The sequence below is a fragment of the Salarias fasciatus genome, chromosome 9, assembly GCF_902148845.1.
Source record: "Salarias fasciatus chromosome 9, fSalaFa1.1, whole genome shotgun sequence".
NCBI classification, from domain to species: domain Eukaryota; kingdom Metazoa; phylum Chordata; class Actinopteri; order Blenniiformes; family Blenniidae; genus Salarias; species Salarias fasciatus.
The window spans coordinates 7121852-7139325 of NC_043753.1; the positions used below are offsets into that span (position 1 = coordinate 7121852).

A 17474-nucleotide genomic window follows, 5' to 3' on the forward strand; every position below is an offset into this window, starting at 1 on the left:
CTCATGGAAAGAACATGCAAACTCTGCACAGAGAGGACTTTAAGTGTAATATCCGAGGTAGGGTTTATGCAATGTTTTCAAGTGAAAAGGCAAAATCTTTGTTGCGTTTTGGGGGTCCATTTTGGGGGGTCCAAAATTTTCTGAAACAAAAACGCAAAAAAGGATGTTTTTTCACGTCGTTGTCGGGTCGAGAGAGGCTCAGATGAGTTTGACACTGCTGTTTTAAATGATGCCACGTTTGCCAATACTGTGCATGCGTTGGATGAACCGCAGTGCATTTGTTCCCAAGACTCACAGTTAAATCCATCCATCAGTCCATCTACACTAACTCCAAAAGTGCACCTTCTCACGATGAGTGCTGTCCACTGTACCACTGTGTCGCCTTACAGCAGTAAAATAACCAACAGAAACTCACATTTTCTTACTTTTTGTCCAGTGTTTAGTTTGCTTTTCTAATAAATAACATTTTAAATCAAACAGACTGAGACACGGAGCGTGATATCTCTCTACAGAATGTGTTCCTTCAGTAGTCTCGCGTAGTGCTCAGGACGATTTGTTTTCAGGTAAACAGTCATTTTCCCTTCGATTCTCTTGTCTCCTGAAAGGCCTGTGAAGAAGAAGAAGAAGAGAAAACCACATCACAAACTAGCAAATTGTATTAATCACCATATATCTATGAGTGTGGGAGCCGTGAGCTCACCCAGCTGCTGAGCCGTCCTGCTGATCTTCTCCATCGCTCGCTGCACGTCGCCCCCTTCTGGTACGAGGACCTCGATCTCGCCCACGTGATACCCGAAGTCGGCCTGGTCCAGATCGACCTGCACGCCCTCCTCCTGCAGCGTGAACGACCGGCGCACCGTTGTGAACTCTGCGAAGCACGCCAGCTTCCACCTCCTCAGCCAGGACTCGTCCTCCAGCGGGGGACACGTCTCCGTGTCCTCGTCTCCCACGGCCTCTCGGACCCGCAGGTGGATCTCCGGCAGGTCGGTGATCTCCTTGTAGCGTGTGCAGAGCGCCGCGTCCCGCTGCTCCTCCGAGCCGTCGAGCTTCGCCGTGGGACACTTCAGCTCCCAGCATCCTTTGCGCTTCCGCAGCCACATGTCCCTCAGAGTGAGGTGGAACTCGGCGGTGTCGAAATACTCGTCGTGGAACTGCCGCTGGCCGACGCAGACAGCTGAAAGAGACGAGTGGGATGAAACAAATCATTTTCCTAAAGAGAGGATAAATAAATAAAATACTAACAAGGCTGAGACAATTAATTAAATCCAAATATTAAGAACACACAGAAGGCCTGTGTCACTAATCATTACGCAACAATAACAGCAGTTAAGAGTTAATAAGTGTTAGAAAAAGCTTTTTAGTGACCCTCCATAAACATCAGCTAAATAAGATAAAAGACATACCACCGATCTCCTCCAGAGTTTTCAGAGTGTCAGCATTACAGAGGAATTTTCTTTCCACTTCCACACTCATCTGAAACGGCAGACGGAGATCAACTCAGAATATGTGGTCTGACTGCAAATACAATGCAGTTTATTTCAAACCGCTGACGGAATCCGTTGATATAAATACGCAACTGTCCACACACACACAATATATATATATATATATATGTGTGTGTGTATATATATATATATATATGTGTGTGTGTGTATATATATATATATATATATATATATATATATATATATATGTGCGCATATATATATATATATATATATATACACACACACATCAGGGCTGTGAAACATAAGACATGTGCGCCAAAACCGGCCCACACAAGGCTTCAATCTTGGCCGCAAAGCAGAGTCTCTGCTGCCTGAACGACGTCAGAGTGGAATGGTTTCCAAAGAGTTCCACCTTGGGAGCCGTTCTCAGTAAGTTTTCAGTGACTCCGAACGTCCTTGTCAAAGAAATGGAAACCCAAAATGCAACAATATTTTTCCGCTTTCACTTATTGTGAAGGCAGAGTGCTGATGTCTGCACCACCATGTGGCCTGTGTGCATTACACATATAAAATAGTATAATCGGAATGTAAATTTGAAAAAAAAAAGTGATATTGTGAATAATATTGTTTCAATAATGCCCTCTAATTCTGAGAGCAACTCAAGCTTGTATTGCAGTAATTATTTTAGTAATTAACGGCCTATTAAAGACATATGTGTTTGTTTTTAGCTTTAGTGTTTTTCTTGTACTCGGAGGAGGACTTTATGGCACACCTGTGTTGAACTGGAGCTGCAATGCATGCAGGGTAGGAGGAGCTAACAACTTTTAATTATATCCTTTGACACCATCATTTAATAGAGCAGTATTATTGATGCAAAACAAAAGCTGATCTATAGTTTATAACACATCTTTATCATAATCAGGCTACAAACCATGAAGAGTTGGAGAAGCTGACAATTTCTCAAAGAAAATAATAAAAAAATGTCAATGCAATCATTTAATAGAGATTATTTGTGCAGCACGAAAGCGGATCTGTGGACTGTAGCTGATGACACACCTGTAACAGAATGGACCTGCTGCCCATGCAGCTCAGGAGGAACTGAGAACTTTTAAATAACTTTTTTTTTTTTTTTTAGATGGTGCAAAACACGCCTGTCAGATTTGAGCTGCAAACCACGCAGGGTAGGAGGAGCACATAACTTTCCCATGCAAATAAATCCACTTTTAGATGCAATCATTTTAAGAGGTCGTTGGTACAAAAACGACAAATAAATCATGTTCTGTAGTTTATAACACACCTGCATCAAGACAGCCGCACGCTACAAGCGGGCTACAAGAAGCTGAACTGCACCGCACTGCGAAGCGCTACAAACAAAACAAAACCCACGACAAAACGTGTCGGTCTGCACACCGCACACACACCTTGACGGGTCGCGGCTCTCAATCCAAACGGCTCCCCACCGAAACGAGGTCCGCGCGCGCGGCGACAACACGTCAGCACGGTGTATTTCGCACAGGCGCAATTAGGGACAGCTATTAGAGCATCACTTCCTGTCCCGGTGTAGCAGGGGCCTGCAGATGGGTGCAGATTAAATCCACACACACACACACACGACGAACGAGCAGCGACGACACGACGACGACACAGCGAGAGAGAGAGAGGAGGAAGGCGAGAGAGAGCGAGAGAGAGAGAGAGAGAGAGCGAGCGAGAGAGAGAGAGAGAGAGAGAGCCTGCGCCACACCTATCGTGAGTGCTCATAATTCATCTTAATTAACTCGTCTCGCTCTTTGTGCGAGTTTTTTATTTATTTATTTTTTTTGTTATGATGAATGAGTAAATGCAGTGTGGATTATTAATCTCTAATATCTGCGGGGTTACATAAGGGATTGTGTCCCTCTGAATGTCAGCAATCAGCGAGGGGGGAGCTGTGGTGTGTTTACTAGAGGGAAGGAGAGAGGGAATGAAGGGAGGGGGAGAGAAAGAGAGAGAGAGGGAGGAGAGAGAGAGAGAGAGAGAGAGAGAGGGAGGGAGGGCACGCAAGAAAACTTTTCACTTCTGAGGAGCCACAGAAGAAGCGTGGTGTGTATGTGTGTGCGTGCGTGCGTGCTGGAGCGGCGACCATGCAGGTAAGGAAAAGAAATCAGCTAATTGCTCCGAACTTAATTTAAACGCGATCGGTTAATTTAATCCGGGGAGAGAGAGGAGGAGGAGGGGAACGGGTGGCAGAGGTGGCCTGCGACCGACACGGGATCGAGCGGACGACCGATCGTTCTCCGTCCTAATCCGAAATCCAACATTAAATCCCAAACTTTTTCTTCTCCCTCCCTCCCCTCTCTCTCTCTCCGTCTCTCCGCTCTCCTTCACCGGGCTCTCTTTCCTTACACCACCCCCCCATCGACGAGGCGACCGCGGCGCACGTACTCCGCTCCAAGTCGCTCTTTATTCCTCCGTCCAATTACAGTTAAAATGAGAGTTTAAATGGCCATGTGTTGCACCGCGGCTGGTTTAAGGTCCAGATCCGAGGACGCGTCCAGAACGGAGAGATCTGCCTGCTTTACTGGGCGGCGGAGGACGGGAGGAGGGGTGCGGTGCGAGTTTCTAACACATCTGTAAACGGAGCCCACGTTCATTAATTAAATGGCTTTAGTCCGGGTAGGCCTCAATTTGCGCTGTTGAGCAGCCGGCGGCGGGCGGTGCAACACTACATGCCCGACTGGCAGAGCACAATCACGGGGGTAAGCGAACAACTCGAGGCCGGGGATTTGTTTTTTTATTTTTTTTCTTCCTCGTTATTTTTCCATCCCTTCTGAAGTGGCTCGGTGTTACCGGAGCTGCACTCCCCGCCCGGCCCGGGAGGAGTTTGTAGGGAGCGGAGAGGAGCCAGTTGGAGACAGTTTGAGGAGCGGGTAATTATCTCTGCCTGCTAACAGGCTAGCTAGCGGAGTGACACGACTGGTAACAGCTCCCCCCTCGTTTTTTCCCCCCTATTTAATGTGTTTATTAATATAATCGTCGCTTCCCGCTTTGACTGAGAGCTGGCGGGGAGATATTATGCTGACGTCTGTCCCGTCTTGTTGCAGTTTTGGGGGAGAAGTGCGGGATTATTTTCCAGTAAACTCACTGTAATGCGACGTTATCGGAGGGGGGCTTCTCAACCTAGCCTGCTAGCTAATTGATCCGGTCGGCATAGCTAATTAGGCTGCTCGTTAATTAGCCAACTCTGTTACGTCGTTCTAGTTTTAATCTGGGTTTCAATCTGGGGCGAGTTGAAGATGTTATCTGCAGATGTGGACTCGTCGAAATGTTATGTGGTCGTATAACCCTGCTAGCTGGCTAATTGGCATGACGAGGAAGTGAGGTTGGTCGCTGTGGTGGTATTTCTCCTCATGGGCATGAAATGTCTTGTTTTTCTATAAATTTATTCTCGGTTTTTGGACGTCTGCGGCCCAAATACATCTGGTTTTGGAAAGCAACAGTCAGTATTTTGATCCTTCATTATTGAGCTAATGCAGCAGAGTGTGTGTGCAGCCTGCTCCTGGGGGGGGAGAGCTGTAGGTTTTTGACTTGACAATATCCTGATTGTAGTTTGCTTGTATTGATTTACATTGTGAGTTACTCAGTGTGTTGTGAGCTCGATGGGTGTTGGGGATTGTAAAAGGAAAAGAGTGACACAATCAGTTAATTGTTTGACAAGCAGCAGTGCAACGCAAAAAAACCTGCTGCAAACACAACAAAGTGTTCATCACATCAACAAGGTGTCACCTGAACAGCTGCATTATTGTGTTCTGAATAAAAAGAACCACCCTACAAAGTCTGAAATGTGTCTATCAACCTGTGTGATTAGGATTTTTTAAAAATAATTCTTTTATTATTTTAAGTAATTGATGACACCTAATGGAAATAATTAGATTGATTGCATAATTAAGTCCAAATATTTGGCTTTTGTTTAGTATGATTGCACAAACTGACCTTATGTTGCTGTTTTGTTTACCTTGTGCGAGCAGGATTGTTTGAGGCCCCGTCAATGTTTGAAGTAATAATGTTTTGTTTGCATTGTTGTGACAGAAAAGTTTTGCATTTACATTGCAGCGTTTTGAAAACGATGTCCGTTTTCATGGTAGATATGCTGAAAATGAGGTAATTGGCGTGGCAGGCCACGAGTTGGCTCTTGCGGTTGATTTTTGTAACAAAACAAAATGCACATGCGTACGGAGAACAAATACATTATAGACATTAAATATTGCGAGTATGCGGACATTCTTCACAACACTCTGGAGACCGCCATTGTTGTTGTTGTCATCTACTCACGCATAGGCAGAAGAAGTATTTACCGCAGATGTGGCCCACATGCACAGTAGCAGAGTTTCTGCTCTGCCTTGCATTTTCTGGAGCTTTTTTAAAAAAAAATTCCAGTGATTCCGACCAGTGTTGTCGTGTGAACACACCTCTAAAATCCAATAAGTTTGTTTTCATCTGAAAATCTTGTGTAAAAAAAAAAAGGCCTCAGTCGTGACCTTGTGTTTGGAGAACCCTGGGCTAGATTTCAGGTTGACAGTATTGCAGTGGCTCCATGTCATGCTAACTTTCGTGCATTGTGTCGTTGTCAGGAGGAGTCTGGAGAGACAGTATGCAGTGAAAGGAATGGGGAGGCAGAGTGGTTGTGCCCTCTGTGCCAAAAAGGCCAACCAGACCGATCTTCCTTGTCGCTTCATCTCACCGAGCAGCACAGCGTTCTTCCATCGTGTGTCGACAGACTGCTGGACATCGTAAGTGACAGCCGGAATATGTCATGTGATTGTTATCAATTAGAACTGGTTTTTGAGGGGTTTTCCCTACAGTTACAACCTGATTACTTGGCGCATACGTCAATTATAACCATGCTTTTTAATTAGCCCACTTGTTGTTGCATGATAAATGAGTTTGACAAGATTTAATTGAAGTCACAAGTTAGTTGAATCTTATTTTTGAGGCTCTTTGTCCAGCCTGGTAGTTACTTTGGATGCAGTGCAGGTATGAAAGGCTGCGAGCTGACACCTGAGCTGCAGGGGATTTAACAATGTGCAATTATGTGACTAAGCAGTAGGAGATGATAAATGTATGGTAATGACACTTTAAAAAAAAAGAAAACACACACACACATTAGTGAAGAGGAAGTCCGTTCCTTTAGTTTTATTATTGCCATTGTTTGAGGTTCACTCTTATTGTCTGTGATCCAGTAATGATTTCTAGTGACATGAAGCCTTTTTCAGCTTTTAGTGGATATGTGCTGCTATTCTACTGAATGTTTTTCTTTCTAAGGTTGTAGTGAGATTTGGTGTTACTGATAATCTGACTCCTGAAAATATTGAAGTTTCAAAGTGTATTTAACAAAGTGGCTAAAGTGACCGTCGTATTTTTTTCAGCATTTTTGATCATCTGTGAACAATGAAAAAAATAAACTTGAATAATGACAGAATTCATGCCCATGTTGTACCTCATGATTACAAGGTAATGACACGAGTAATTGCTCATAAAAATGTATATCTGGGCAGACTTATCCTTCCTTTCTTTTATCCGAAGAATGCTAACATAAGAAGGTATTATTTTCCAGATAAGTCACTGAAGAAAAGTAGGTTTATTTATGCGTGCTGTGTCATTGCATTAGTAATCAAAAGTTTGAGTTTGTGACTGAGGGTGTTGTTTTCCGTTGCATTGCTTATGCAAATCCCCCTTCCTGCAGTCAGTGCTCTGTTTTAATAAGTTTGAATGTCTCATTGTTTGGATTTGCCACTAAACCAAGTATGTCACGTTGAAAATATTTGTTGAGTAGACATCAAGTTTTAATAAAAACAAATCTTAAGCACCTGAGTGAACAGGCGGTTTCAAAAGAGCTACAAGCGTTATTGATGTTCAGTGTAAAGCTGTGCGAGGAACGTCAGCGGTGGATAAATTGATCAAAGATGCTCTAATTTATGCCTGTAGGGTAAATGGCAAATTAAAGACTTGGCAGAGTGGCTGTGTGTAATATAACCACACATCAACAGAGTCACGCCCAAATCTCGAGCCGCTCAAAAGTTTCATTATAACGTCAACTGAAAGGAGCATTTGCACAGTGCGGTAATTCTGCTCGCTCTCTCTTTGCTTCTAACAGGCCGTTCTGAAACAGGCCGCCAGCGCTGCAGCAGAGGATAAAGGCGCCCCCAAACCGACAGGTGAGATGATGCTTTTCCAACAAAATAACTTCAGTTAGTAGGAAGTGTCGGGAAATCAATACTGTATTAACACGCGCCCCTTTCTTTATACGTGTGGTATTAATTAGTTGTGTAATTATGGGCGTCTAAGTCTTGATTTAAGTTTTAAATTCAACATAACTTTAGGTTATTTTAGAAATGCCACCTGGTTTTCGCAATTTTCATTGCATTGAAGACTTTTCCATTAGACCAGAGGTCGTCATGCATCATTTAGCACATTAGTACAGTGTGCTTAATGTTTTACAGTCTGGTAAACCACCAACAACAAATTATTACATGATACAGTAGTGATTAAAGTTTTTTTTTTCCATTTCCAAAGTTTATATAAAAACAGGATCTCTTGTTTTTACTAAAAACTGAAGTACAGAAAAACAGATTTTCCTTGAAATGTATTAATATTGTTGTGATGTTCTGATTGCTGAAATTAGATATGTTAATTGTGGCGATTATAATAAGCATAATGTGTATGAAAGTTTCTCTTATTGGATTCAATAACAATACTTGGATATCAAACATGGATATCTTTTGCTTTGACAGGATTCAAGTAAGTTATGTTCTTCAGTGTAAAATGGCTAGAATGAAATTTAAAATAATTTTGCATGCACAACTTCTGGCTAGTCAGAACAGTTGGGATTTTGAAGAATCACATTCAAATATTCCATTTTGGTCAAATGAGAGAATGTTTGTTGTTGGGACTGAAAAATGCTAAATGAAGTCAGTTTTTGGAAAATAGGCAACAAAATTGAGAATATTTTGATGTACACATTGTATTTTTACAATGTGCATTTGGTTGTCAGATTGCCACAATGTAATTATTTTATGGTGCAATTATGTAATTACTTTATATTTATGGAATTAATCTTTTGATTATATCATGTTTTTGTTGTTTTTTTATACACCATACACTCCAAAAAAAATCCTAGTTTTGTAAAATGTTTCTTTTTGAAGGTACTTGGCAATAAAGTGTTTGATTCTGGGTGTAGCAGTACAGTGGTGTAATTAGGAGCGCTGTTTAGCTACTGCTGGATCAAAGAAATGATACTATCATCTTTACAGTTGACATGAGGTCCGTCAGTGTTATTTACTTGTACCCTCACAGAAAAGTTAAATGTGTAATTCGTTCCATCAGACGCTGATTCTTCACAATCGAAGCACGCAGAAGACATCAGCGCCGAGCCCTGCCAATCTAGCGAGAGTGCAGACGCTACCCAGACGCTCGGAGACAAAGAGATGGAGGAAGAGAGAATAATGGAACAGGAGGGAGGTGAAGCTGAGCCGGAGCCAGAAGAGGAGGGAAATCCACTGGCAGGAGCCAAACAGCAAAATGCAACTGAAAACACAGAAATCCCAGACGCTGGTGAGAAGTCAGTTGGTAAAAACGGCGTGCCGGCTGAAAATAACACCCGGTCCTTCAAATGCAACGCCTGCCTGGAAAGTTTTCCCAACAGAACTGCCTTGAGTGTTCATTACAACTCTGCATCTCACATTCAGAGGATGACTACAGGCGCTGCAAAGCAGAGTGTAGAAAGTAATCCCCCAAATTCCTCGGTTCCAGTCCTGACTCGGCCGTATATATCAAACAAGCCCTACCAGTGTGCGATATGTCGAGTCTCTTACAATCACGCCATCACCCTCGAGAGCCATATGAAATCTGTCTTGCACCAGACTCGAAGCAGAAATGCTGGATTAGCAGCAAACAACACAGCGGCATCGTCTAGTCTGAGAGGTAGCGCCGCCGGTGCGTCCAACCCTGCGGTGACCACGTCTGGAAGCGGAACCAGTCAGCTGGTCACCTCCACTAACTCTGCCGCTCCGGGGACTCTGGTGGTGAGTGCTGCACAGGAAGGAGAGCAGATCTCAACGTCACAAGTGGCCCCCTCCCTCCTCACCTCCCCCGTGGCGTCCACTCAGGCAGTCTCGGCCATTCTCACCCTGCTCACATCGAGTCCCAACGCCCTCTCGCACTCTCTCCTGCCCTCCCTGTTCGCGGCCGGCGCCGCTCCCGGTGCCGCTGCGCCCCAGCTTGTGCCTCAGCCTCAAATGGTCATGCCCTTGATCTTAAATGGGCTGCAAGCCCAAACACAGCAGCACCAAGAGAACCAGCAAGGCCAGCTCCTCACCCAGTGTGTGCCATTCGTAGGTCTCAGCACAGCCCAGCAAGCCCTCCTAACCCAAAGACTAAACAGTTTGCAGAGTCAGTGGCCCTCCGCAGGAGTTCAAACAAATACACAAGCCTGTGTAGAGGAGCAAAAGCAAACTGTAACAACTGAGGCAGAGCAAGACAAAAAGCAGAGCGACGTGACAGTTGAAGAGAAAGCCTCAGATCAGCTCAAAGATGGACAGAACCTGACTACAGAAACTGATCAAGAGGAGAAACCTAGGGAGCAGAACAGTAAAAACATTGCACAGTGCTCCAGTATAGAAAGCAAAGGGAAGATTGAGAATAACGGAGACAATGGGAAGGCACATGGAGATAGCACAACAGATGGAGACAGTGCAACTAATCAGTTGGACCTGGAAGGTGATAAAGTAGCAAGCCTGAATCTTTCCCCAGTGGGCACAGAGAAGAGCCTCGGCAATAACAACCTATCGCCTTCTGCATCTGTGCCCAGCAACTCCAGTCTCAGTCCTGTAAATCTAAACTTAACACTCAGCCCCGATTCAACTCCTCAGAAGTCACAGTCGGGCACGAGCCCCAGTGGCTCCTTGGGCACCCCGAAAACCAGCCAGAGTACTAATGCCTTAACTAACAACCAAGCCCGTCTCAATTATAACACATCCATATATCCAGACCTTCCTGTGCTTTCAGAGTTCCAGTCAGAGGTTCTCTGGGCCTTCTTCGAATCGCGCAGTGAGGCTGACGCTGCAAGTCCTCCCCATGAGGACTGCGAGGCGCTCGGCAGAGAGGTCGGTCTGTCTGAAGAGGAAGTACGGAGGTGGCTGACTCAAGCATGCCTCGCCAAACAGAGATGGAGGGCGACAGAGTCGGAACACCTGGCTGGGTTTACAAAGCACGGCCATGGCTCCGATGTCGACTACGATGATGAGGAAAGCTCACTGGTTATAGCCGAAGGAGACGACTATGCTGAAGCTTCAAGTAGCCAAGCAATGGATTTGTCTCAGACGAGAGGCAAACGCAAGCTAAGAGATTTAGGCAGGGAGAGTCGAGGAGAGTCCTGTCTCACCTCCGACTCGGAAAATGAGGTCTACACCTCTGTGATTGTTTCCGATGAGGAAAGCCACAACGGTTCCTTCAAAGAATGCCCTGAAAGCCCCACGAAAGACAACACTCAGCGGGAGGTCTACAGTGACAGGGGATCGGTCGGAGGGAAGGTTTTACGCTCTACAACTGTGTTCCTTTCTGATGCAGAGGATGAATATGAGGAAGAGGAGGGGTCAGGGGGACAGAGGGCCAAGAGGAAAAAAAGGGGGGAGTTTGAACGTGATGAAGTGGAGGTGAAAAAGGAGAGGCAGGACCCTGATGTGGATCTGGAGTTGGAAGCCCAAGGGGATCCTCCGTATTCACAGTCCCACATCATGGACCACCCAGAGATCCCAGCCAGTGCTCTTCACTCATCCCCTTGTCCCTCACTCCCTTCTCAGCACAGTTTCTCAGCCCTTATGTTGTCTCTCTGGCGCCACCGATAATCGGGGACGGGAGCAAAGTACCCGTTTTCAACAACCCGCCAACCATCACTCGTTTCGCCAGCTCTCTCCTGTCACAGTACAGTCTCTCCCATCCAAACCAAATTATTCCTCACTTGTCCAATGGCGATGACTGCGAGGCTGCGCTGGATCTCAGCATGGGCAAAAACAGTTCGAAATCTGCTTCCTCCTCATCTCTGGCTGATAAAATTGCCATACAAAAGGGACAATTGCTTGATGGCCTGGGCTTGAAGCCAACATCCAAAGGTCTTGTCGTGGTCCAGGTTAAGCCGGAGTCGGTAAGCGGCGTGCCGTCTTCCAACAGTGGCATGAGTCTGGTCAACTGCAGCAATCTGACCAAGTCCAGCATTTACATGAGGGCAGCTGAGAAAATGAATGCCACGCTATTGGAAAGGGAGCGAGAGAAGGAGCAGGAAAAGCAAAAGGAGAGGGATCAAGAGCAGCCGCAGCAGAGAAAGGCCAAAGGAAAAAGGTTTCGAGACATGCGGCGTTCCAGGACCATCATTCAAGCTGAACAACTTGACATCCTGTATGGGTGCTATTTCAAAGATCCGAATCCTGGGAAACATGAATTCGAACAAATTTCCGAGTGGGTTCATCTTCCAAAGAAGGTTGTTCAGATTTGGTTCCAGAACATGAGGGCAAGGGAGAGGAAAGGCGAGGTCCGATTTATCAGTGACGGCACGCTGGCAGCGGTCGGCAAACCTCTCATCAAATTCACCTGGCCTCTGTCCAAACCCATATTCTCCAACAAGCCTGCTACAAACAATGCTGGATGTATGACAGCTACACCAATTGTGCGGACCCTCATCAAGACGGAGCGAGACCCTGTGAAGGAGCCAAGCAAGCCAGTCTTGATAAAAAAGATAATCCCCGTCCCCATCAAGCCCAAGGAGGTTATTTCTTCCACCACTGCGTCTTCTGCGAGCAGCGTTCCTTCAGCGGTGCCAAAGATCAAGCTCGAAACCACCAGCAACGTCACCATGGTTAAAGTTGCACCAAAAGTCAATGCGCCTGTCCTCCTCGCCCCACCCAAGGATCCGGTCCCGATAGCCCCGCGACCTTCCCAGAAACGGAGGCTGGAGGAGGAGAGCGAGGAGGAAAAAACCGATGAGGAGAAAGACGTTGAAAGCGAGATGGGTCCTGGAACCACCAACCGCATGGTGCCGAAGGTCTCCACCACTCCCATCAACAACAGGCCTTCCTCAACCATGGTGTCGCAGAAACAGAACGGGCTGAACTACTGGACCTCCAAAGTCCCCATCAAGATCAACACCGTATCCAGAGAACAGCTGGCTCTCCCCGCGCACACCCCGCCTCGTCCCATCCCCCTCCTCCCACCCCGAGCATTGCCCCGGTCAGCCCAAACACCCCGAGCTCCGCCAAAGCGGCCAGCCTCTCCACCCCGCCCGCAGCCAAGTCCAGCCCCACGGAAAGCAGCTTCCTGCCCCACTCGTCCAGCCGCAGGCCGCGGACGCACCTGTCCTGCCTGCAGCTGTCCATCCTGCAGTCCTGTTACGAGACCTGCGCCCATCCCAACGCCATGGAGTGCGAGGCGATCGGCACGGAGCTCAACCTGCCGCTCAAGGTGGTGCAGATCTGGTTCCAGAACACCAGAGCCAAGGAGAAGCGCTGGAGACTGCAGCAGGAGAAAATGGTACGCTGGCAACCACACAAATCACATATTTTCCGTTTATGCAATGCAGGCCTGACAAAACGGATTCAGCTGAAGTCTTGCAAGACACATTTTAGTTCTGTCTGTAATGTGCAGAAGGGAAGCAGACATTGTTCTAAAACTTGGGTAATTACATTTTATTTAAGATAATTATTTATTTTACCCCCAATGGGTGCATTTGCATTGTTGCAGCAGAAAGTCCAAGCAGTAAAAAAGTGTTGTGAAAGAATACAAACAATGTTGAAATCAATTACTGTAATATGACTGACAATATTTTATGTTCTTGCGTGATGATGTTTGTAGTGATTGGAAATATACCAGAGATTAATATTGAGCAGATTGAATGAGATCTCATTCTAGTCCAAATGTGCCGAAATGCAGTCAGTCAGTTTAGATGTCCTGCTTTTCAGTCTAAAACAGTAAAATGCATCTACTGAGCTTGTTTCTTGTTCCATCTTTCTCTGTCTTAGTCTCCTGTGTCGGGCGGGAAGGTGGACATGAGCTCAGGAAGCTACCTGCAGTACAGCGCTCTCAAAGCCAACCGGCCCATCCTGCCCAAGCCGGTCCAGCTCACGGTCACAGAACCCGCCGGGTCCCCGGTGGCCGGTCAGCCGGTGCCCAAAGAGACCCTGACCGGACGCTGCGACGCCTGCAACGTCTCCTTCGAATCCCGGGCCGCAGCGAGAGCCCACGTCTTCTCGCCGTGTCACCTGGCCACCCTGAGAACCACTAACTTTGGCCAGCCGATGGCGCTCGTCAACAAGAACGCGAGCGGGAACGGCACGTCCGGCAGCGCCGTGTCGGGCTCGCAGGTCTCTCTTTCCACTACTGTAACCAGCTCCGGCGCCGCTTCCGGGGCAGACGCGGTTATCGAAATGCCTCCAGCGACGGCCACCAGCAAAAGTTAAAAACTCAGATCAGGATTGGTCTGCACACTGACTCGTCGGGCCCGTTTGGGCTCCTTCACACTTTAATAAATTTTGAGCACTAATCCTCAAAAACTAATTGAGTTTTTGACGTCGGCTCCCTTCCTGCATCTGCTTCCCTCTTGCTCAACCCTCACTGACTCGATGTCCGTTAATCCATAGAGCTCACCTGGAAATCGGGTCCCTCAGCAGACTCTTTCCATGCTGCTTGTCGCCGCCCGATTCCCACACACTTCTCCTCCATGCAGTTTTGGTCCTAACCCTGTGGTCACATATTAACTTACTACAACCTTCCTAAAATTTGTAAAGACACTCAACGTGCCGTGCTTGAGCTGTTCTGCCCTGAAGACTGATGCAAGCGTTTCCTTTTTTGGGGGCCCGGAAACACTTTTTGGGATTAATACTATAAAATATATAACATCTCCCAGTTGGCTCCTGTGGATTCCCTCTCTCTATATATATTTTTTTCCTTTTCTTTCCCCCTCTTGCCTAAACTTTTCACTTTGTTGCTTGGAGATGAACTGTGGGAGAGCAGGAATCTTTATGAACTGTCACCTTTTCATTCGCTACAGGAGTGATCTGAACAGCATTGCATCTCCTCATTTTTGGGATACAAAAGAGGTACTGAAGAGAGAGACGGTGCTGTCGGTTCGTCCCCGTTTCACACACTCATAGTTTCATGACAATCCAAATAGACGGCGCAAAAGAGAGGCTGAGGAAAGTCTAATCTTTGGCATACCGCACTTTGACACATTTTGCATTGTTTTTGAGATGTTTTTTGAGCATTCTGATGCAGGTGTCTTTTTATGAAAAGATACAATATGCATGTTGGATGCCTTAATATAAACCATGTTTAATACGATTTATTGATTTTGCTAATCAAATAGAGTAATGCTTTAGGAGTGCATAATGTGCAAAAGTTTGATCTGGTTGTAGAAACGCTGAAGAGCCTCGTTCCAATTTGCTTTCATTTTGGGAGGGAACATGTGAATGTGATCTTTAACGGAGCAGCTCACGCCTGTAAAGTCGTCCGCATTCGTTCGGCCAAGGAATCCAGTTACCAATCCAATCTGCTTGTGCTTCACATCTCTCCGCTCCTGTAAATCTATACTTTCCACCCAGAATGTCTGTGTCGTTTTGGAATGCAGCTCTTCGGACGCGTCGGGGAAGATAAATGCTTTGCACCTTCTGTGGGTGTGTTAGAAATATGACAGCCTTAAGAGGAAACACCACCAGCTATATAAATTCAAGCCCGGGTGATCCTCGTATATTGTCGGTGAATTAATGTCACCCCCATCTGGCACGGAGGGTCAGACTGATTTCCTTAAAGAAAAAAAAACACAAAAAAACTTTTTTTTTTGCCATGAATACTGTGTACGAGACAGGAAAGTTGAGTACCCATTTATGTACGTCAATATTTATACGAAAGAAAATACAATTTTAAAACTGGCAGAATAGATTTTTTTCCTTTTTTTTTTTTCCTTTTTATATTTTTTTTGGTGTAATTTAGGTCAAAAGCCAAAACCTCTGAATCTGAGGACAGAGCTTGAAATGGTGTGTTCCCCGTTCATGTTTCCCCCCCCTCCTCGTTTTGGTTCAGTTCTGAAGCAGAGTTGGCGAATCTGGTCGTGTACGTGCTGTGAAACGAGACCCGACACCTGGAATCTACGACAAGGGAGACAAGTTGGGTGTTCAGTAGTATCCCCGAAAGCTAATGGGTACTCGAATCTAGAAAAAAAAGCAAAATTATGACATATAAGATGCGTTGACTGAGAGCTAATAAGATGGTGCTGTGTTGAAGGACACATAACATACTAAAGATGTTTTTCCTTCAATTTAAGTTGTATATTAATGTTACTATTGATAGTTTTAACAAAATGCAAAACTAAAAACAAACTCTTTTGTAAAGAAATATATTAAAAAAGAAAAATAACTGATATTCCAAAGTGATCCTCCCTTTGCTTTCTGTCATTCAAAAAAACCAAAAAGCAATCTTAAGGTCGACAGAGAGCGGGAGAGGTGTTTCGTAAATGCAAACTGTAAAGGACATCCCACGGCTTGACACTTGCACTAGTCCACAATCTTTGCACAAGCTACAGACATTTCAAACGAACACAGACAGCCATTACCACAAAGAGAGGGGCGCTCCGGAAACAGTCAGCTTCTCTCGCGCTCCCATTGGAAACTGTATCTTGTGTGTAAAGCAAGGACTGGACTGCTCCAACCTCAAGACTGGGATTACACACACATACACACACATGCGCGCACACACACACACACACACACGCACACACAGACACGGTGTTGCACTGTCCAAACTAGATACGTTTTTATGGAGATCTGCTTTTTATTCTCTTTTGTTTCATTGTCACTTTGATTATCACTATTGTTATAACTGTACTACTACTTATACGATTTATTATTACTACTCATCACTGTTTTTTGATTATTATTGATCCATAATGGTTTTAAAACGCCACCTCTGCTCAAAAGAGTATGGTATTCCTATGAATATTGAACAATTATAGTGGCAGTGTTGTTATGACTTGTTAGATTTTTGATTAAGCTTTTTTTGGTTTTGTTTTTTTCCCTCCTCACTTGTACCTGCCTTTTTTGTGTTTGGTCTCCATTATGCTTTCTTTGATATACAGAAAAAGAAATAAAAATCAGTTGAACTACATGGATGGAGCTCTTCTTTGGTGCATGGTTCTTATTTTTCTTCCATCATGAGGGATTCTTCAATGTAAACGAATTTAGGTTGCACATTTCACCCTAAAACTCACTCAGTCGTACGCAGTGGACAGGGTGAAACGCAGGACTGAATCAACACTAGTGAGATTGGAAAATTTCCTCCAGCTGCCCCGAATGTACCCTGCTTTACATCTGGAAAGCAAGCAGTTGTCACTATATTTACACTCACCGGCCACTTCATTATTTCTCCTGAAATCTCTGTTCTTCCACTGCATCAGCTCTGCTATTCTGCTTTGCCAGATTATGCCAGATTGGATCATTTTGTGGGCCGGTTTCGGGCCACCGGCCTTATGTTTGACACCCCTCCACTGGCGTGTACCTTAATATGCTCGATCTAATGTGTCCCGTCTGTTCCACACGGTGAGAGATGTGGCCTGTTCCGGCAGGACCCCCAAAGCTTTGCAACGGAAACATCCAAACCAAACAGCAAATTGTGAAATCTGGACTTGAGCTTATTGTTCTTTTGTAGTTTTGCAACAATACAACTCGAAGTAAAGACTGTTGTTCCCGGTGACCAAAAAAGGCTGAACCAAAGTAAATGAGATAACAAATGAATGTGGAAAATGTGTGAGTTTCCATTATTCTGTTTGTGGCGCTCAGTGGACAAAGCTGCTCTGGGACACTCAGTCGGCCAGTTCAGTGACCGCAGCAACTCGTCTTCAATATTCTGATTTGTATTAACCGTTTTCATTTGGAGACGATACCTGATTTGGCTTGGAGGAACCTCTGTATGGAGTTTGCATTATCTCCGAGTACGCACTTTTTTTATTTTTCTATT

The 17474-nt window shown here is 45.4% G+C and overlaps 4 protein-coding genes across 6 annotated transcripts; 3 read left to right on the plus strand and 1 right to left on the minus strand.

Annotated features, from left to right (window-relative positions):
- Positions 1-2962, minus strand: LOC115393965 (thiamine-triphosphatase-like). Of its 3 annotated transcripts, none has more exons than XM_030099086.1 (4): positions 2870-2962; positions 1404-1473; positions 701-1174; positions 1-607 (listed from the first exon to the last, which is right to left on the minus strand). In XM_030099086.1, exons 2-4 carry the CDS (start codon positions 1471-1473, stop codon positions 507-509), a joined length of 645 nt encoding a protein of 214 aa, XP_029954946.1. In that variant the 5' UTR covers positions 2870-2962; the 3' UTR covers positions 1-506. The 3 variants fall into 3 exon arrangements, with proteins under 3 accessions (XP_029954946.1, XP_029954945.1, XP_029954944.1); XM_030099085.1 differs by lacking the exon at positions 2870-2962 and adding an exon at positions 2746-2799 and having other exon boundaries at positions 1407-1473; XM_030099084.1 differs by lacking the exon at positions 2870-2962 and adding an exon at positions 2746-2799.
- A 554-nt stretch (positions 2963-3516) lies between these two features.
- LOC115394700 (uncharacterized) lies at positions 3517-11326 on the plus strand. Its single transcript, XM_030100054.1, has 4 exons — positions 3517-3574; positions 6056-6214; positions 7579-7639; positions 8808-11326. The coding sequence occupies exons 1-4, from the start codon at positions 3569-3571 to the stop codon at positions 11324-11326; spliced, it is 2745 nt and encodes a 914-aa protein (XP_029955914.1). The 5' UTR covers positions 3517-3568.
- A 155-nt stretch (positions 11327-11481) lies between these two features.
- LOC115394702 (zinc finger homeobox protein 4-like) lies at positions 11482-12583 on the plus strand. The gene is made up of 2 exons (XM_030100055.1): positions 11482-12484; positions 12543-12583. Exons 1-2 carry the CDS (start codon positions 11482-11484, stop codon positions 12581-12583), a joined length of 1044 nt encoding a protein of 347 aa, XP_029955915.1.
- A 283-nt stretch (positions 12584-12866) lies between these two features.
- Positions 12867-14343, plus strand: LOC115393970 (zinc finger protein 2-like). The gene is made up of 2 exons (XM_030099092.1): positions 12867-13001; positions 13490-14343. The coding sequence occupies exons 1-2, from the start codon at positions 12888-12890 to the stop codon at positions 13925-13927; spliced, it is 552 nt and encodes a 183-aa protein (XP_029954952.1). The 5' UTR covers positions 12867-12887; the 3' UTR covers positions 13928-14343.
- The last annotated feature ends 3131 nt before the right edge of the window (positions 14344-17474 follow it).